The sequence below is a fragment of the Pelodiscus sinensis genome, chromosome 10, assembly GCF_052426305.1.
Source record: "Pelodiscus sinensis isolate ZL-2025 chromosome 10, ASM5242630v1, whole genome shotgun sequence".
Lineage (NCBI taxonomy): Eukaryota > Metazoa > Chordata > Testudines > Trionychidae > Pelodiscus > Pelodiscus sinensis.
This window is the reverse complement of record NC_143061.1, coordinates 2,911,421-2,931,964: the sequence shown is the minus strand read 5'-3', so window position 1 is coordinate 2,931,964 and position 20,544 is coordinate 2,911,421. Positions and strand designations below refer to the sequence as shown.

Here is a 20,544-nt window from a genome sequence, read left to right as displayed (position 1 = left end):
AGAGGCTGGGAATGAGTGACAGAGAGGGATCACGGGCTGATTCTCTGTTCTGTTCACTCCCTCTGGGGCACCTGGCATTGGCCACTGTGGGCCGACAGGACACTGGGCTGGGTGGACCTTTGGTCTGACCCAGTGTGGCCGCTCTTATGTTAGCCGCCTCGCGATTCCCCTATACATCCCAGCATTGCATTCACTATTTTGGACACAGTGTCACATCAGGACTTCATATTCTGGATTATCTATCAGACCCAGGATCTTTTCTGAGAGACCCACGACAGAGTTCCCCATTTTGCAAGAATGTAGTTGTTGTTCCTGGGTGCGTACATTTAGCTGCATTGTGTGCAGCTTACTAACCTGCCCAGACCACTCCGGGTCGGTAATTTGTCCTCTGCTTTATTTCCCACTCCCCCCATTTGTGTGTCATCCGTCCTCCGTTCCTTCCCTGCCCCCCACAAGCCCCAGAGCGCTGGATTGCTCTGAATGCTGATCAGGGTGCGTAACCCTCACCTAACCCCTCCGTCTGTTATTCACATCCTTCCACGAGAGCTTCTTGATTCCTCCATCAGAGCGAAGGGTTCCCAGTTTTCAAACCGCGGGGCCACAGGGTTGGGGGAAGAAGTAAAAAGCCGCCTCCTGCTCCAACATCCTCAATGCTGCAAGAATGCCGAGTTCCAGCTTGGCTTCCCGTCTGCCAGGCCAAAGCGGAGTGTTTCTGGAAGTCTGAGGGGGCCCGCCTGAGCCAATGCAAGCTGTGTCTTATTTTTATGGGGCTTATAATGATTATGTAGTACAGGGTGTGAAAAGACATTTACCAAACACCCACCAGCCAGAGGACTGACGTTTCTGGCCTATTGGGAAGATCTGAAAGGCCTGGTATAAATTAAAACAGTGTCGGACCCAGTGTCGCTTGCAGAAGCCGCAATAGCCCTACCTATGCCCAAGGCAGATTTCCTTCTAACTCCCAAGAGTTAGAGCTCTGCTTAAGAGGAGAGGATGTGTCTACCCTGACTCGTGCCAGGTTTCTAGTGGGGTAGCTCCACGGATGCCAATGGAGTTACTCTTAACTCTCGCTGGCATGTGTGGGATCAGATTTTTAATGTCTTGGGTGGGGAAAAGGGAGTCCACGATCCTCAGTATTCATAGAGCCCCACGGCTATAGAATCTGTGCGCCTCACAGCCTGTGATACGTTTCTTACAGCTGGGCAGGATCTGGATATTCTGATGAGAAATACGAGTTCAAAATACTTTTGCATTCTGGAACAAAAGGAAACATTTGAAACGTGCCCGGGGAAATGAAATCCTCCCCCCTCGGGTTCATTGTATGTTCAATACAATCAAAATGTTTCACTCTGATTTGGACATTGAAAGTAAAATAGAGTGTAAAATGAGAGAATTTTCCAGGCAGAAAATCCTGGACCTCTCTAGTATTTATCCTCCCATTGGTCCCGTGTGGCAGGGTAGTTTTCTGCATTGTATAGAGGGAAACGGTGGGACCGGGGTTAAGTGACTCACCCAAGGTCTCACACAAAGTCTGTGGCAGAGCATGACTCCACGTCCTACAGCAGTGCCCTAAGCACTGTGTCACCCTTCCAGTGGTGACAGGCAATTGTTCTGGGCCTTCAGCTGGGCCTTTTACTCTTAACATGCTGCTAGCGGACTGGTCAGCGTATTCAGTATCGGATTGTTGTGGCTACTCCCCCACTGCATTCTTTAAAGTTCTCTTTTGCAGGAAGCTTTTATGAGCCTACGGCTTCCCTGAGAGGGAGGAAGGTCAGTATTTGAGAGGCCACCTGGCCTGCTACTGCTCATGCCCGCAGCTGGGTTGCACTGAAGGGTTCTCCATAGAACATGCAAACTTGCCACATGAATGATATTTGGGAGGAGCTGTGTGCAGAAACACCAAGAAACTCACAAATGGCAGTGTCATTCAATGCCAAAATCGCTGCTGGCGGAACGATCTGGTCAGAAAGAAAGTGCATTAAATCCCCGCTAAATGGAGCCCAGATGGTTTTTGCTACAGCTATTCCCGCCATTGTTCCATTCACTCCAGCAGATTTGAAAAGCAAGAATATGTCCGTCGGGCCTGAAGGGCCTTTTCCCAGCTTCCATTAGTGCTTTTAGCTTCTTGTTTGGGTTTTCTGTAGCTGCTTTTGTTGACCGTCCTTCTCTCCCCCCTTCGGTGCTCATAGTGTCTTTGCTTTCATTATATTTTGTCTTGTATCCCCTGGATGCCAGGATAAAAAAAAAACCAGCTAAGCAGCCAGCTGTGGAAACATAGCCCTGGAAAGGACCTCGAGAGGCCATTTGTTCCCTCCTGGCAGGGCTAAGTATGATCTAGGCCAGAGGGGGCAAAGGATGGCCTACGGGCCATATCCGGCTCTTCAGAACCTTCCGTCTGGTCCCTGAGCTTCCGCTGGGAGCCAGGTTGGAATTGTCTTGTGGGGAGGAGTCAGCCCAACTCCGGTAAAGTCCCCGACCACCTTCCCTTCTACCACCCCTCCCTGCAGCCTCAGCTCCCCCGGCGCCTGGGCTGCATGGCCGCCATCCTGCCAGCCCTGATGCTCTAGCAGTCCCGGTGCTCTGTGCAGGGTTGGATAGTAGGTAGAGACTAGGGGAGGGTGGAGCTGCTGGTCCTGATGTTGCCTGACTCCCGGCCACTGGGCTCTCTGACCCAGGAAATTCTTGGTCCATCGCCAGACCGAGGAGTCCTGCATTTCGTGGGAAGTCTTTGCGGGAAGCTGTCCTTCCACGTGCAGTAGTGTGGCTTCTCCGGGGAAAGTAACAACCTGTCACGTCTCTGGGGACTCCAGGACAGAGGCAGCTTTGGAAGATGCAGCCTGGTTCTCCTTTCGATTGGGCGCAGGATCTTTGGAAAGAACGTGGCTGGAGTTACTCTGGACAGCATCTCCCTTGCGTATTTTTTGCCCTGGTGTTTGATTCCTTGTATAGCAACGAGGGGTTCTGGGTAGTGCATGAGCACGCCAGGTAACGGGGCGTGTACAGAAAATGGAGTAGCATCCTCTTGAATTCGTGGAGCTATTCTCGTAAGCAGCAGGTGCCTGCTAAGACTGGGCTTTTCTGGGGGCCCGCCTCTTACTTCTGTGTGTGCCCTGCAGAGGGACTCCCTCTATCACGCTGTGCGTTCCTTTGGACTTGGTTTAAGAGGGGGTGGGGGAGCAGTCCAGGCGGATGAGAAGTCACTGTAATTTGACCCGCTCTGTGTCTGCCTCTCTCCAGTGATAAGATCTCCGGAGATTCTGGAATGAACCACAAATAAACCAAACTGCGCTGCTCCGGAGCATACCATGGGAAGGAAGCTGACAAAATACTGGATTTTATACTTAGAAAAAAATAATTGGGGCCATTTTGTGAGGCCCGTAGGGGACCACGGTGCTCCTGGGAGCAGAGTCCCAGTGGCTTGAATGGGGCTGTTTGGGTGAGCAAGTCCCTACCTGCACAGCTAAAGGAAGCAAGAAAGACCCTGTTTGAGATTATGGCTGAATTCATGTCTCAATGGGTGACAGTAGAGCATCCCAGCTGACTGCAGTGGGCCAAACTCCGTCCTGCGGTCAGCTGGAGAAACTCCCCTGGAGCCATTGACTGCGTCTGCTTACCCGTAGGCTGCCTCTGGCCTGGTTTTCTTAAATGTGGCACTGGTGGGTTCAAAGCAAAGTAGAGGAAAAGGCTCATTTGTGGCTTTATTTTGATGAGAAAACAAGGGAGGCCTTGCTGCTCACAGAGTGGATGCTTCAGACACCAGAGAAAGCACAAGCTGCTGTGAAGTCATCCCCTGATCCGACAGCAGCCACGCAGCACGAGAACTCTACTCCCAGTTCTGAATAAATGTATCATTTTTCCCAGCTTCAGCACCTGGTGCTAGTGTAAACACCACCAGACAGATTTGAACCTGGAACCTCTGGCGTGTAGTATAGGAGCCTCTACCCTCTGAGCTAAAAGTCAGCAGGCTCTCAGCCCCTGCTGTACAGGTCTTTTGTTCTTAGCTGTTGCTGTGGCCTATGTGCCACTGCATGGGACAGTGAACCACACTAGGGCTATGTCTACACTCCTGGCTTTTTGCGCGAGTCATATGCAAATGAGGCTAAGCGTGGACTATCGCCAAGCCTCATTTGCATACCTAATGAGCCACCATTTTTTTCAGAAGAGGCTCTTGCGCAAGAAGGAGTGTCTACACTGCCCCTCCTTGCACAAGAAAAACCCTCTTGCGCAATGCCTTGACACCTATTACTTTTCAGGAAGAACGGCGTTGCACAAGAGGGTTTTGCTTGTGCAAGGAGGGGCAGTGTAGACGCTCCTTCTTGCGCAAGAGCCTCTTCTGAAAAAAATGGTGGCTCATTAGGTATGCAAATGAGGCTCGGCAATATTCCACGCTTAGCCTCATTTGCATATTACTCGCGCAAGAAGCCGCGAGTGTAGACATAGCCTAGGTGTGTAGGTTACATTAGCAGCTTTGTTCCCAGCTGAGCAGTCAGAGCCTCTCTCTCTCCTACCTCTGGCCAGCCTAACCGCTGGTTTCTTGTCCATGAGGGAGGCGTGTGGGCTGTAGAGTTTGGTGTGTTGTGTTTTAGCCCGGAGTTGTTCTGAGTGACGCAGGGAGGTGTTTATGGGGCAGCAGTAATGCAGGGTTTAGCCGTTGTACAGCATTTCCCTTTGGGTGACAGAAAGGCCACAAGACCTGAACTCTTCATTGCTATTGAGACTTGGTAACTGGTTCCCAGAGGAAGACAATCGCTCATGAAAAACAAATGCAAATGGCTGGATTTTCAGGTTTCTGCTGATCTCTAATTCTCAGACTCTGGGGACCTGCCAGCAGGGACAGGCTCCCTGCATGTTTGGAGACAGCCAGTAAGAAATGAGAGACGGATCCCATTTGTCAGGAGTATTTGCAATGCCTCCCAGGACTGGCTAGAGACCATCTCTGCCCACGCGTATTCAATACAAACCTGCCTTCCCGAAAGAGGGGTAGCAAGCTCAGTCTGTTTAATAAGAGAAGATGAAGAGGTGATTGATCTTGGAGCTCTGTGGGGAGTTTCTGGAGAGCAGAAGACTCTCGCCGACGGAGGCCGTGCGGGATCCGAGAACTGGAAGTTAGAAAGATCATTTCAGGCTCGGGATAAAGTGCCTGCTTTTTAACAGTAAGGTAATTAACTTTGGGACAATCTACCTCCCAATGGAGAACTACGGGGTGTGGTGAGTTTCCATTACGTGGCAGTGGACGGCCTTTCTAAAATAAACATGCTGTAGCTCAACCACAAGCTATGGACTGGAGGCAGAAATAGCCAGCTGACATTCTCTGGCTCGTGTTCTGCGGGAGGTCAGCTAGCTGATCACAACGGCCCATTCTGGGCTTACAATCTGTGGATCTTTGCTGGTTTTCAGGAGGGTCTGGCAATGGAGAACTGTTCTTCCCCATCTCCCTCCTTGGCCTTTCTCTGAGCAAGACAAGCCCAGTCCTACCTTCCCAACAACACCTCCTGAGACTCAGAAACTCCTCTCCAAAGGGCAACAACCTTGTACTCCTTGCCCCGTTATCCTATCTAGTCCAGGCTCCACGCTGGCTCCTTGCTAGTCCCCTTCTGGTGTGACTGACCCCCACGGGCCTCCCTCCTCTTCCCTTAGTCCACAGTCAGAAGTCTGAGAAGCAGCAGCAGGCCGGGAAGGCAGGGTACTTTGGGGAAGCCGGGAGGAAGCAGGGCATGTCCCTGGGGCAGATGAAGAAGTGGTGGGTGAGGATTTCTCTTTCCAAAAGCCCCAAACTGTGTCTCCTTAACACACGTGAAAGGGGCTGCGTAAGGGCTCTTTGCTGAGATGAGGGTCCCTGGACGGTGCTGCATTTTGATGGGGCTGCTCATTGGGCACTGTGTGAAAGGCAGTGACAGGCTAGGCTACTGCATTGCTCTCTTCTCGGACCAGCCATTCAGGCCTGTCGTGGCTAAGCTTTGCCTCCACAGCCCGGCACCTGCCTACTGCCCTTGGCTGGGGACTCGCGGGATTCTCGCCTATGTCCCTCGGCCGCCAGGAGAGGCTGGCCCAGCAGTAGGAAGCATCGTTACAAATCATTTCAAGCGTGGGTGCCTGAAGTTGGACTTTTAAACCCTTGGCCTGGTTTGCAGGGTCTTTGATTACACACTGAGGGCTGCGTTTTGTTGCCGTCGGGCTCCGGGCTCACTGACAAGAGGGAACTGCCTGCACCAGTGGGTAAAAGGGCAAATTCGTTAATCAGGTTTGCCTTAGCCAATTCAGTTGTCTGCCTGCCGTCGTGCTTTCATGCAGCGTTTCCATCGCTGTGTGGAATCAATTTTTCTGTTTGCACCACAGCATGTGCAGGTGTGCACGGCCAATAGAAACAAACCTAGCTGCGGGCACTCTGCTAATCAGCTGTGTTTCTTTTGACTCTCTCCCGAGCAGCAGCACAAGCGCATGGCACACAGGGAACACTAATCTCATGGCACCGGGGAACATCGAATGAAGGCTTCAGTCCCATTAGGTAGCGTGGTTACTAAATGTCAGCTCAATAACCTGCAGGGAAGGCCTTGAGACGCAGGGAATGTTGCTGTTAAACAATCAAGAGTTGTGAGAGCAGAATGCCAGTGTCAGACACATGTGCTGGTTGCATTTCCATGCCTGGCACCCAAAATGCATTGCACCACATAGAGCACAGGGCTGGGAATCAGGAGACTTGGGTTTTAGCCTCAGTGGCGGAGATGATTTCAAAACATCTGCAGTGACTTGACTGAGATGTTAGGTCCTGGCCTAGGGGGCCTGTGACTATTTATAGGTCACCAGTTCAAACCTGGATTTGACTGAAAGCTCTTGCAGTCTCCGTGTGACCTGAGCCTCATTGCGAGGCCACCTGCCCGCTCGAGCTGGAGGAGCTATTTGCAGGGTGTCAAATTGACCCTTTTTTGCTCTCTTTGCCGCTGATGTGCAGTAGGGATGTTACATTTAGTTGAATCAACTAATCGACTAGTCTCTGCCTTCTAAATGTATTAAGAGCCAGCAAGGGGGACCTGGCGCAAGTCCGGCCAGCTGAGTCCCAGCTTCTGCTGGGTCCCTGGGCTGTGCACCAGCCTTAAATGTAAAAAGGCTGGAGTGCAGCAAGATGGACCCGGTGCAAGCCGGGCTTCAGCTGTCCGGGCTCGTGCCGGGTTTCCCCCGCTGCATTTCTGATTTTTAAATCTATTAAGAACTGGCAGGGTCTTAAAAAGCAGAGGCGCAGCATCTGGGACTGGGTATGAGCTGGGAATCAGCTGTTTCTTGGCTCGTGCTTGGTCCCCGCTACCCCCGTGGCTCCTCTTGCCCCTCGTAGAGATGATGCTGGGGGAAAACCAGCTTTTAACCTACTCCTCCACCCTGCTGCCTCTGATGGAGGCAGCAAGGGGGGAGAAGCGACTAGTTGAGGGACTAGTCAACTATCCAATAAGCTTTTGCTTATCGACTAGTCGCTTACATCCCTAATGTGCAGAGTTTGCACCGTCAGATTGTAAAATACCTTTGTGACTCAGCATCATTAGGCTAACGCTTTATGCAACTGTACTGCAGCAGAGTCAGGTTGCGCTGTGACAACTGTGCTGAGTGATTTGCCCAAGGAGGTGCAGCATGGTGCCTTTGGAGCCGAAACTCAAGCATTCTCTTCCTTTCCGCGCTGGAGGCTTGCAGTTGGCAGATGCCCATGGTATTTGTGCAGATGTGCTACCCCCGAAGGTTAGGCTGAGCAGGAATGCTTGAACGTGAGGCTTGCCTTCCACTTTCACTGTGGACTTTTGGGCTTAGGAGCCTCTTGCTCCCAGGGTGTCTCTATGTAAGCTTTAACAAAATCCAATTTGGAGGGGCTGGAAGGTGCCAGAACAAAATGTACAAAGGACAAAACTTCCCTTCAGTGAGAAGTTTAGAAATAACTAGAACCTGTTTTGCCTGTGTTTATGTTGACAGGATGGAGCTGCGCTGCCTCCTGCTGGTTGCTTTCTGTCTCTGCATGGCCACGCTCAGCAACGGCTCAGGTAAGTTTGTTTTGGGAAATGGCATGCAGGGTGTTCGCTTCCACTCTTCCAGCTCGGGCTGGGAAGCACAAACTCCTCTCTGGGCCTTTACATTCAGCAGGGATGGATACGTCGTTATGTATTCCTGGATGCAATGGGCACAATTAAAAATACTGCAGTGAAATGGATTAACAGATTCGTTCTTTGTAGTTACTGGAGAGGTGCTCTGCTGCTGCATTAAGAGCACGAGATACTGCCTAACTAGCTATAGTAGCCTCCCTCTGGGTGTCTGAAAGAGCTTTGCAAAACACAAGCTACATAACACTCTGGTCACTAGTATGACCCCATTTTACAGCTCGTAAAACAGAGGCTCTGCAAGGGGGCAGAGGGGTGACTTGCCTAAGGCCCCGTAGTGAGGCAGGCAGGGCCTGGAATTGAACCCGAGAATCTTTCCTTCCTCCTTGGATCCGGAACATCAGCCTCCGGCCCTTGAATTCTGACTCATGTCTCAGCCATGGCTTCTGAGAATGGCTCTTCTTGAATGGGCCAAGTTCGCATGCCAGCCTCACTGAGTCACGTTCCAAGCAGGAAATATGTTGTAATCCTCACAGGCCATCTGGCTTGCATTCGGCTGGGCTGCTCGTGAAAAGGGAAATTGTGTCTTTATTCTGTATTGGCCCCAGGCGGAGGAGAGAGGTTGTGATTTGCAGAAGGAAAACGGAAAGGGGGGAACAGGCATTAGCTTTATTACAGGAAGCACATTAAGGAATGAAAAGTCCAGGCCACCGGTGGTGGCTCAGCATGTCCCTGGTGGGCATGGGCCTTGTTAGCAGCCTCTGCTTGGATAAGACTTTGGAAATCACTAAATCAGGCCCCCTCCTTGCCCGGTGGAGGTGTACTGGCTCTGCTGGGCTCTGAGAGATCCATGCTCCTGGCAGGGAAAGAAAGCCAGTTCTACCCAGCCCAACATTTCTCGGGTGGAATCTGAACTGCCCGGTCTCCGATATAGAACGTCTCCCCTTCCATGGCATGGAGGGTGCTGCTCCCTGGCAACATGCCACGAAGCCTCAACGTTGCACGTCATGCCGCCACATGCAGGGACGGATCTGGGAAGCCTCAGCCAGGGAGCAAACCCCGATTCCCTACGGTGTCGGGATTTTCCGCTTCCAAGCTGTTACCACCTCAGGAGTCGCTGGGTTTTGTGAGGGCTTGTGCTAAGATGAGGACATAAGAAGCAGGTGCTAAAAGATCCAGGAAGTATGATTAGCACCTGGGACCAGGAGCCAGGCAGGACTGCTGTGTCTGTGCTCAGCTCTGCCCTGGATTTGCTCTGTGCCCTCAGGCAGGACATTTAAACCCACATTTTCAAAGAAATTTCCATTTGTTTTAGTGTTTCAATTGTTGGGTGCCCTTCTTGGGCCTACTGTGGAAAGGGGTTGAGAATTCTTAGCTCTCCAGACTCCATCTTGAAAGGGAGTTAACCTCTATGGGTATGTCTACACTAGCCCCCTAGTTCGAACTAGGGAGGCTAATGTAGGCATTCCTTGCAGGAGGAATAACAGGTACAATAAAACTCGAATAGTCCGGCATCCAATAGTCCGGCACTCCTGATAGTCCGGCATCAAAATGGCAAGAGCCTAGTGAGTGAGCTTCAGCAAAAAATGAGTCACAAGGTAACAGCGGCAGCAGCTGAACTGAGCAAAAAGGGTAAAAAAGGCTTAAAAAAACTAAAACATTACAGTGTACTGTATACAGTATGTACAATAAAAAGGGTTAAATATACTTTATATACAGTATATAATGTATACAGTATATATATAACCAGGTTATAGTACCTCCTGATAGTCCGGCATACCTGATAATCCGGCACCACCTAGGTCCCATAGGTTCCGGATTATCGGAAGTCTACTGTAGTTTGAATTAGGGCTTTAATTCGAACTACCAGGTCCCTGCCGCGTGTAGCCCCGGGCAGTTAGTCCGGACTAGTGGCATTTAAAAATGGCGCCCAAATGGGAAGATGCAAATAAAGCCTGGGATATTTAAATCCCGGGCTTCATTTGCAACTTTGAATGCCTACAGTAGCCACCCTAGTTCGAACCAGGGGGCTAGTGTAGACATACCCTGTAAAAAGGGTCCCACTTTGGTATCCATGGATGGAAGCATGATCTACTGCGGGCCAAATTCTAGTCTCCATTCATTGGTGTAAATCTGGAGTAACTAGTCTGAGGCCAGTGGAGTTACTTGGATTGACATGGGTTCAAGTGAGATCAGACTCTGGCCAGGTGCAGACATCCTAACTCATTCCGAACTAAGGATGTTAAAATGCGTGGAATTAAGTAACCAAGCAACTGCTGAGAAATTCCAGGATTACACGGTTACAGGAGGGGCGGGAGTCAGCTCCCAAGAAGGTGGTGCGCATGCGGAGCCGGTTTTTAAGCTGGTTCCCCACATGTACTGGAAACCTGTGTGTAACCCTGAATATTAACTGATGAGTCCAGGCTCATCAATTAACCGCATACATGGCTAGACTTTCACATCTCTATTCTGAACTGTATAATCGCGGCTCTTTTGAATACAACTTGCCCTCATTTGTTCCTCATCAGTTTCATGGATTTGACTCTGATTTTACTGCAAGTTCCATTTATATCTCTCCGCTTCCTGGGTTGCCTTCGTTTTCTTCAAGGGCTTGCAAGCCTTGGTGAAGGGTAGAGGTTTGGGTGACAATAGCTTTCAGAATTACTGCTGAAGGGAACTAGGAAGACTAGAGACTCCTTGGTTCACTGTCAGAGGCTGTTTCAACCTGAGCACTTTCACAAATTGCTTGCTGGAGACAGCAGGAGCAAACACTAGCATCCGGCTAGGAGTTGGGCTAGATTCCAAGGATGCTGGAGTCAACTCCGTGGGCTTTGGATTAACCCGTTGCTTTATCCTGCGCAGGGCAAGAGTGTCATGGCTCATAGACTCATAGACTTTAAGGTCAGAAGGGATCATTCTGATCATCTAGTCTGACCCCCTGCACAACGCAGGGCACAGAATCTCACCCACCCACTGCTAGAATAATCCTCTCACCTATATCTCAGATATTGAAGTCCTCAAACAATGGTTTAAAGACCCCAAGATGCAGAGAATTCTCCCGCAAGTGACCCGTGCCCCATGCTACAGAGGAAGGCGAAAAACCTCCAGGGCCTCTGCCAATCTACCCTGGAGGAAAATTCCTTCCTGACCGTCATGTCTGCTCTGCCATTCCCCACTCCTACGGGTGACTCTACTGGGTGCAGCGACACCTCTAGAGAGACGGCGTGATCGTGCAGCGTGGGGATGTGCTGGGTAGACTCTCCCATGTGCCAATACTTAGCAGGCACAACCGTGGCATGGCCTTGGGCTGGAACACGTGCAGGGCGTTAGAATCCTAAGACACAATCAATAGGAATGGAACATCTTACACAGCTCCTGCTTTCTGTGTGAGCTGCTGGCGTGAGCTACTGTCTTCAGTCTGCCTTTTTCTCTTCCTCTGTAATTGACACGCCAGCCCCTGTGATCTTGGCTTGGCGGAGAGGGTGGGGGATTTTTCAGTCATTCCTGCTTTATTTTTAATTGCCTTTTGGGACCAACTTTTCTTGCCACGCTATGGCTGATTCCTTTTCAAGCTAAATGTGACTCTCCCCTTCCTGCTCAGTGTATTGCGGAGGCTGAGTCAAACCAGCTCTGCTTAAGATAATGACGCAGCGGCAGCTAACGATGGAAGGAAGCAGCTAAGATGATAAGAGATCAGTGATTTTCAAACTTTTTTCTTTTCTGGATCCCCCAAAAAATTCTGAATGGAATGGGAAACCTGTCAGAAATCTTAACCGTAGTCTGGGGACACCCAGGGCTCTGTGGACGACAGGGTGAAAACCAGTGTGTTAGAGCATTGCTGCTGAAATGGGTGTGCCGGAGGAAGCTCACTCTGGTGTCTGCTGGTGCAGAATCAGGCACTCATCTGCATATCCATTAAGAAACGCCAGCATCACTGGCTCACAGTCTGCTGTTATCGCAGGGACGGCAACTTTCCAAGGATTCAAGACAATTAAAAAGGAGGCATCTATTTGGCAAATAGTGTGGTAGCAGATGCCAGCAGGACAGAAGGTTTGTTATGTAATAAGCTCTTTGTAATTGTGTCTCTGAGATTTGTAACCAGTGATGGGCAGCCCTGGGAGTGAGTCAGAGTGGCAGAATATCATTGGTTAGGAGTTTTGAAAAATAGAACTGGCAAGGGCTTCGAACCGGACGCATTTCCTTTGAACCACATACGTTTGAGGAAGTTGGGATGAAAGCTCTGGGCTTGGTGTATCTGTAACGTAGCCCATTTTACGGGAGGAAAGGAGTATTTTAAAGGCCTGCCCTAGGTGGGGAAACTGAGGCACAGAGCAGGGAAGTGATTGGTGGATGCTCCCGCAGCAGAGCCATGAACGGAAGCCGGGCTTCCGGAGTCTCAGTTCAGTGCTGTGGGTGTGGATAGCTGACGAAATGTGAGATTGGAAACTGCTTGTTCCTGGCTTCTGAAAGCCAGAGCCTGAGCTAATGTTAGCCCACGTGGCTCCTCTGACTTTGGTGGAGCTCTGCCAGCAAAGTATTGCCCCTGAGTTCTGACAGGTTCTCCTGCCCCACAACACCCCCATTCCCCCATTAGTATCACTAGTCTGATCTGGCTGTGTGGCACTGGTGGGGGGTATCTTGTCAGTATCTAGACTGGAACCCTATTTGCAGGACATCCGGGGACTTGAAAAGCCCAGGGAAGAAGAAAATGCCCTTGTCTCCTGTGGAGACTGCTGCCAACACCAGCAAGGGCATCACACCCAGTGGAGGAGAGCAAATAGCTTCTGAACTTCTAACGAAGCCTACCAGGTTGGAGAGGGGGAGGGGGACAGCAGGGAGCCCGCACGAGCACCGTGGCTGAATGCAAACAAATCTCCAACAAGACTAAATCCCCTGCATCCTGAGAAAATGTTCCTACTGGCCTCCCAAGCTTGGCGAACCCAGCAGGGCCTGCGTGGTTCTGCCACAGCACCAGGAGAGTCACAGCAGCAACGGGCATTCTCCGCATGGGGATCACAGCCGCTGACCCGCGGACGAGGATGAAATGGCTTTTACGTGTGCGAGAAACCTCGTCACTTGTTTGCCCACCTAGGCAAAACCCAGCCTTGCAGGCAGGAGGCACCCGCTCTAGTAAATCGAAATCAGGGATGTAAACTCATGAATCAGTTAACTAGTTAAACAGGGCGGGCAGGGGGCCTGCACGGCTGGAGTGGCCCCGTGATGTCAGCGGTGGCTGCTCCAGCCCTATGAAGCGTTGGGCTGGGGGCTGTGCCAGCCTGTCCAGACCACTGGTTAACTGAAACTGGTAAGCATCACCTGATAAGGATTAGGGACATGAAGGACTAGTCGACTATCCCTAAGGCTGTTGCTACACTGCAAAGGTGGAGGCACCCTATCGACGAATCGAATAGCCAATGCAAAATGCAATTAGTGATATTTAACATCCTTAGTAAGGATGATGCTTACATTCATACCCCTCATCTAAATGCACATCAGCCCCCAGGCCTGGCTCTCAGCGTGCTGCACTGTTATGTAGCCCTAATTTACCCCTCCATGTCTTCTAACAGCCCAGCAAGCGGTGGCAGTGTTGGTCATGCTGCTAGTCAATATTGACCCGCTGTGGTCCAGAAAATTGTTTGGTTTGGAACCGGTCAGGTCCTGAGGTGCTAGTTTGGGTTTCTCACACGACAAGGTAGGGATGTAAAATCCTGTGAAATTGGTTAATTGATGAAATGCGATGCTTAGCCAGTTAACCGGTTAAAAGGGCAGGTGGAGTGCTCCCTGCCGATAATACATCCGGGCCCACCTTGGACAGGGGTGCTCTGGGGAGGCTGGAGCAAGCCCCTGCCTTCTCCAGCTCCCAACAGTTAACCATGAGGGATGATGCTTCCCAGAAAACTTTTCACATTCCCTCCTGCAAGGGCATGCCCATTCCGTTTTCCTTTAAATTTTGAAATCTCCCTGGAAAACATTTCTCTGTGAATTGGCCACATTGTTCAGCTCTGACATGTTCATAGCACTTGGTCCTGTGAGCCAGTCTTAGTGTAATGGCTGTGGAGTCTGTCCCATTAGGTTGTGGTAGCTCCGCACTTCACCTGGTTTGTTTTTAAATGTCAGGTGTGGGCCAAAATACTTTCTGCTGTCCGTCTGGGGAAGAGTGTGCCAGGAAGGGCTGGTCCTGGGAAGGCAGCCAGAGGCAGCAGGTTGGACCAAAGGAAGGAGGAGTGAGGGCGCTGGTTTTCTGTCTAGCAATGCTCCTCTTGTCTCCGCTCACCTGCGAGGCTCTGTGGGAAATCCACTCCGGTGTGCAGTGTCATGGGATCGGACTGCCCTGCTGCCTTGCAATCCGTTTGCTGTGTGACTCACTCTGGTTTTCTGGGTTAACACGCCTTGGAGGCTTTGCACTCCTGACCCCTCCCACAAGACCCAGCCTGGTTTGCTGTGCGTGCACAAACTCTGAGGAAGCGTGCAGGGCCTGCCCCCTGATGCAGGAAGTGTTGTCACACTACTCCTCTCCCGTGGCGAGCCGAGCATTAGAAAACACAGCGGTTAGCCAGTGCGGTGGCTTTGGGGTTATTTGCATTCTGTGTTCATTTTACTAGGGAACTACCGTGCTGAGTCAAAGGCGGGTGGAGGAGAGAAGGGGGGAAGATGCCTGTTAAAGAATAATTCACCTTTTGCCCGTGATGTGTTTACTCCTTTCTCCTCGACGAACAGGAATGTGGGTTTACTCCTCCCAGCCCAGCTCCTGCGTCTTCCAGCCCTCGCCCTTTCGTCCTGCTTTGAGTAGCCACAGGAATGCATCTCAGAACTCTGTTCATTTTCCCATGCTGCTTCCTAGGACTGGAGAACCCTCCCCAATGAAGTATGCTGGACCTCCTCCCATGCCCGCTCCTTGCACTCTACCACGGACAACCTTGCCTGGGCTAGAATAGCAACTGGTCCTGGGGCAACAAGTCAGCACACCAAGAAGATGCCAGGTTTGCTGAACCCTGGTACTCTGAAGTGGCATTCTAGCACAGCGCTGTAAGGGGCCAGCTCTCGCCAGCATAGCCACTACATGTGTTGGCTTCAGTGGGAGCAGGAGCGTGCCCCAAAAGCATATGTCCAGCTGTTCTTTTCTGCCCACATGAAAGCTAAGGTGTCTCTTTCTTCTGGCCCTAGAGCGCTGTGACGACTGGGGAGTGGACACTATGAAACAAATCCAGATCTACGACGGGGAACCAGCCAGGATCAAATGCCCGCTCTTCGAGGCCTTCTTAAAATACAACTACAGTACGGCCCACTCGGCAGGCTTAACCCTGATTTGGTACAGGATTGGGCAGGACCGGTACCTGGAGGAGCCAATCAACTTCCGGCTCCCGGACAACCGGATCAGTAAGGAAAAGGACACCCTTTGGTTCCGGCCTGCTCTTCTCAATGACACTGGGAATTATACCTGCATGCTCAGGTAAGCAGTGCAGTCGGGCTGTGGGTGTCAGACCTTTGGGCACTCAGATGCCTTCGATATAACAAGAAAACCGTTAGCTTAATATCGCTAGCTAGAAAATCGCTAGCTTAATATCTTACAGTCAGGGGAAGGCCACTTACATATGGATTATTGCTGACAGAATGTGACAGTGGCAAGAATTATTCGTGCCAAGCCGCTTTATATTAGAATCAAGCTTAGCACGTTGGAGATGTTAATGCACATGCCTCTCAGTGCTAGCTGCAAGAGTCCATGCAGAGGATGCTGGCAAAATCCACAGCCTTCTCCAGTAAGGCGCAGTCTCTAACAGGGAGTGGAGAAAGCTTCAGATGCAGGGCAAAATGGCTGCTGGTTGCTCATCTGCCATAGTTTCCTGACACTCAGAAAGAGTTCCAGGGAATTAAAAAGAGTGCCAAATGCAGGAGAAAAGGAGGCCATGTCTACACTAAACGGAAGATCGCTGCTGCTGCAATCATCTTCCAGAATTCGATTTATCGAGTCGAGTTAAGACTCGCTGAATTGATCTCGGAAGGTGCCCCCTTTCCACGGCATGTACTCCTGCTTCTGCAAGTAGTAAAGAAAGTTTACCTCCCGCTGTAGGTCGATTCCAGCTAGGTAATTAATGTAGCTGGAGCTGTGTATCTCACTTTGACATTCCTTATGAGTGTAGATCTAGCCTGAATGTAGCATCTCCAGAGCAACTGAGAGATGATCTGTCCGTTTTCCTTTCATGTTCTAGACGTTTTTGCTCTCATTACATTGGCAAACAGTGCTGCAATTCACAGGCTGTAGCTGCATGGTGAAAAGAGTCTTCTAATGCGCCATGTGGCTGCTATGTGTGTCTCAGTGTCACTGTCTGGAGTTTTCTTCCTACGTGCAAATTCTGCCTGTTTGTCTCATCAGAGCTGTGATTTCCATGACCCAAACTGTGACTTTTAACTGTATTTCATTCAGTGCCATGTACATAAGCTAGACTTTGCTAATCGCATTTTCCTCCTCTGTCCTTAGAAACACGACCTATTGCAGCAAGGTGGCTTTTCCCCTGGAGGTTGTTCAAAAAGACCAAAATTCTTGCGTCAGCCAATCAATAAAACCCACCGAACAACTGCTCTATTTGGAGTACACGAATGAGAAGATAGTTTGTCCCGATATCGATGGCTTTTATCCTCCCAGCATAACGCCAACTGTCAACTGGTACCGGGTAAGAAAGGGAATAGTTGGACCGTGGCTTTGGCCAGGCAGTGAGTTGCAAACTGCTCAGCCCTTGTCATACAAGAAGCAGGAGGCCAAATTCTACCCCAACTCCCTGATGCAATTTCACTGAAGTGAGTGGAGTTGCTGCCACAATCTCGCTCCCTTTGATGTCGGCAGTAAAACTTCCCTTGCCAGCAGCGACGCGTGACGGGGGCCACCAAGGAAGAATTTAACCTCAGGGTGGCATAGTGGAGAGGGCAGTAGAGTGGGGCTCTGGAGATCTTGGTTCAATTTCTGGGGTGCTGAATGACGTTGGCAGGTCACATACCCACCCCGTGCCTCAGTATCCCCAACTGTAAAGTAGCTGTAGTTGCGTATCTTGCTTCAACGTTCCCAATGGGCACGTCTACACAGCAGGGCTAAGCTCAAAATAAGCTATGCAGCTTGAGCTACACTAATTGAGTAGCTTAAGTTGAAATAGCTTATTTTGACTTTTGGCGCTGTCTCGTCGTCATCATCAACCAGAAGCTTAATGCCCGTTGGTGTTTGATGCTTCCCTGTCTGCACAGCTGTTATTCCGAGTAGAGGACTCTTCCCCACAACTTCTCTTACTCCTCGTACAATGAGGGTTACAGGAGTCAGAGTAAGCTCGTTATTTCAAATGTATTTCAAAGTAACGGGCTTGCTGTGTGGACGCACGCTACGGTATTTCAGAATAACGAAATAACGCTGTTGTGTAGACATAGCTTATGAGTGTAGGCTTGGCCTCAGTGTAGCATCCCCAGAGCAACTGAGAGGAGATCTGTCTGGCTTCCTCTTTCATGTCCTAAGCCCTGTTGCTCCTGATCTCCTTGGTAAAGCACCTTGACCTCTATGGCTGAATTACTGCGATTAGGTCAAAAGGCTGGCAAGTGACGCGTGATTTTTGGGGGGCCTGACTGGAGACACCACTGAAAATGTGACCCCTTTCTGATGCGTGTAGCTGGAGGCGCCTCGCTTTTGACAACTGATGTCTGGTTTGAGGTTTTCGGGATTCCACTCGCCATGGCTAGGGACAGGTGGAGCAGTATCCCGCTCTGCACTATGCAGGGCTAGATGATAGAGCAGGAAAAACATGGGGGACTATGCTTGTCTACATGCCAATCCAGCGGGGCGTGAATCCCCTTTGCAGTCTCAGTGGAGATGCAGCCACGTCAGCCAGGAGGCTAAAACTGCTGGGCTACGTCTAGACTGGCATGATTTTCTGCAAATGCTTTTAACGGAAAAGTTTTCCGTTAAACGCATTTGCGGAAAAGAGCGTCTAGATTGGCACGGATGCTTTTCCACAAAAAAGCCCCGATCGCCATTTTCGCGATTGGGACTTTTTTGCGCAAAACAAATCTGAGCTGTCTACACTGGCCCTTTCGCGCAAAAGCTTTGTGCAAAAGGACTTTTGCCTGAACGGGAGCAGCATAGTATTTCCGCAAGAAGCACTGATTTCAGACAGTAGGAGGCCAGTGTTCTTGCGGAAATTCAAGCGGCCAGTGTAGACAGCAGGCAAGTTTTTCCACAAAAGCAGTTGCTTTTGTGGAAAAACTTGCCAGTCTAGACACAGCCCTGATGTTTGTGCAGCGTGTTGAGGTTCAGTGCTGTAGGTGTGCAGCCCCTCACTAACGACATTTGGGAATTAGTGTCTCTGGCCTAACTAAAGCCCTTCATTTTGGGCTTCCTAATGACTAATATGTAGCATCTGTTGACCTTCCAATATTGATAATCAATTAGCAGAATGAAACAAAAAGCCCCATTGATATCATTTTGCAAACAGCAAGCTGTTCTTTTTCCTAGGAATAGCATCTTCTGGCATCTCAGCATTGCTCAGAGCTCTTTCTCTTTTACAACCTGAGAAGTTAGGGATGGAATACGCCTACTAGACTTGTCTACTCCAATGTCTTGCTCGTTCAAGACCATTCCCTACAGTACCTGCACTCGCTGGCATAGAGAGAAAGAAGCCTAGCATAAAAGGCGAGCGGTGGAAACAAAGTTTTATTGAGGCATTTCTGTTGGTGCCCAAATACTCCAGCGATAAAAGCATTGGAAGTGTAAAGAGGGTTATGGTTTTACTTGCCACTATATTCCATGACTTTCCTTGTAAATCATTCCACAGCTCCATTGCTCTCATTATGGGACTTTTCCCCTAATCTCCAGCCAGAGGTTTTCCTTTGTAGTTTCATCCCATTACACCCCCTAGTAATTGATCTAAATCATTCTTCTCCTTTCTTGGGCTTCGTCTAGACTGGCAAGTTTCGCAAAAACTTGCCAACTGTCTACACTGGCTGCTTGATTTTGTGCAAAAGCACTGACGTTCTACTGTCCGAAATCAGTGCTTCTTGCGCAAATGCTTTGACATTCCCGTTCAGGCAAAAGTCCTTTTCCGGAAATGTTTTTGCGCAAGAGGGCCAGTGTAGACAGCTAAAAACTGTTTTGCGCAAAAAAGCCCTGATGGCAAAAATGGCGATCGGGGCTTTCTTGTGCAAAACCGCGTCTAGATCGGCACGGACGCTTTTCCGCAAAAAGTGCTTTTGCGGAAAAGCGTCCGTGCCAATCTAGACACTCTTTTCTGCAAATGCTTTTAATGGAAAAACTTTTCTGTTATAAGCATTTGCGGAAAATCCTGCCAGTCTAGACGTAGCCTTGGTGTTTATATCCTCTAAATCAGGGCCTTGGCTTGTCTGGATCCATGCTGGTGCTCCAGCCCCTTCCCCCCCTTCCTAGTGTTTTTGCATCTCACTAATGTGCGGTCCCTAACTGATTTGTCTGTGAGTCAGCAGCCCCCGATACAAAAAATGTTCCCAACGCCTGACTTATGGGCTAATTTCTAGAGCGGATCCATCTATTTTAGCAGAAACTCTGGATACTAAGTGCTTTTGAAAATCTGAAAATCACAGCCTAAAAAAACCCCTAATGGCCCAAGGAGTTTGAGAGTTTACAACAGGAGACAGCAGCTGGCGCTGGCACTGCCTACGGTGTGAAGATGCGCTGTGTGGTTAGTCCTGCAGTGTGGATTCTTTGGAGCAGCTGTTGTAAACAGCACTCTGTCTTCATCTCCCTATTTCATGAGGCAGAGCGGCCCCCTGGGAACCTGCTGTTTCTGTAAAGAGGGATTTGCCTGGAGGCTGTTCCAGAACCGGTGCCTATCATGGGGAAAAAAGAAGTTGGACTACAGAAATGCCCTTGGTTTTCCCCTCAATGGCAGCCCCAACAGCTCACGTGGTTTGGAAGAGAGGTGAAGAGGAGCTAGACATATAGTTCAATGGGAGCTGGAGGACTAATTCCTTCTAGTCCCTTTATTTATCCTCGCGTTAGTCTTTCCCGAAAAGTAATCCATTGGGGGGACCAAGATACAGCTTGGGCAATGTTCCCCTCGTTGTATTGGACTCATGAGATTGTGATGCTAGGTTAGAACCTACAGCTTAGCCTATAACCAGAATCCAAACATCACCTCCTGGGCTTTTCCCAAGCTAAGGATGTTCAAGTGTAACTAATCATTTAATGGTGTCGGTTAAACTCAAACTCAGCTGGTTCCTGGGGAGGCAACTTTGTTGTGGCAGGGCAGTGAAGCCTCCTTCCTGGGAGCAGGACCTGCAGGGGCTGGCAGCCCCTTCGCTGCGGGCTCTGCAGTATAAAACTAAGCTGTATACTGCAGAGCCCGCTAAGATTTTAGCGGCTACATGGTTACCATGTTAAATGCCTTTTAACATCCCTATTCCAAGCATAGCTATAGACAGGGCTTGACAAACCGCGGCGAAATCTACTCACCAGACCCGGATTGCG

The 20,544-nt window shown here is 50.1% G+C and overlaps 1 protein-coding gene across 1 annotated transcript in view; it reads left to right on the top strand.

Annotated features, from left to right (window-relative positions):
- The window catches only part of IL1RAP (interleukin 1 receptor accessory protein), a 51,368-nt gene that overhangs the window by 9,704 nt on the left and 21,120 nt on the right, over positions 1 to 20,544 (top strand). The window contains exons 2-4 of the mRNA XM_075938268.2: positions 7,951 to 8,018; positions 15,237 to 15,522; positions 16,549 to 16,741. Of these exons, the coding sequence (XP_075794383.1) occupies positions 7,952 to 8,018; positions 15,237 to 15,522; positions 16,549 to 16,741 (546 nt within the window). The 5' untranslated portion in view covers position 7,951. The remainder of the gene's footprint in view (positions 1 to 7,950; positions 8,019 to 15,236; positions 15,523 to 16,548; positions 16,742 to 20,544) is intronic.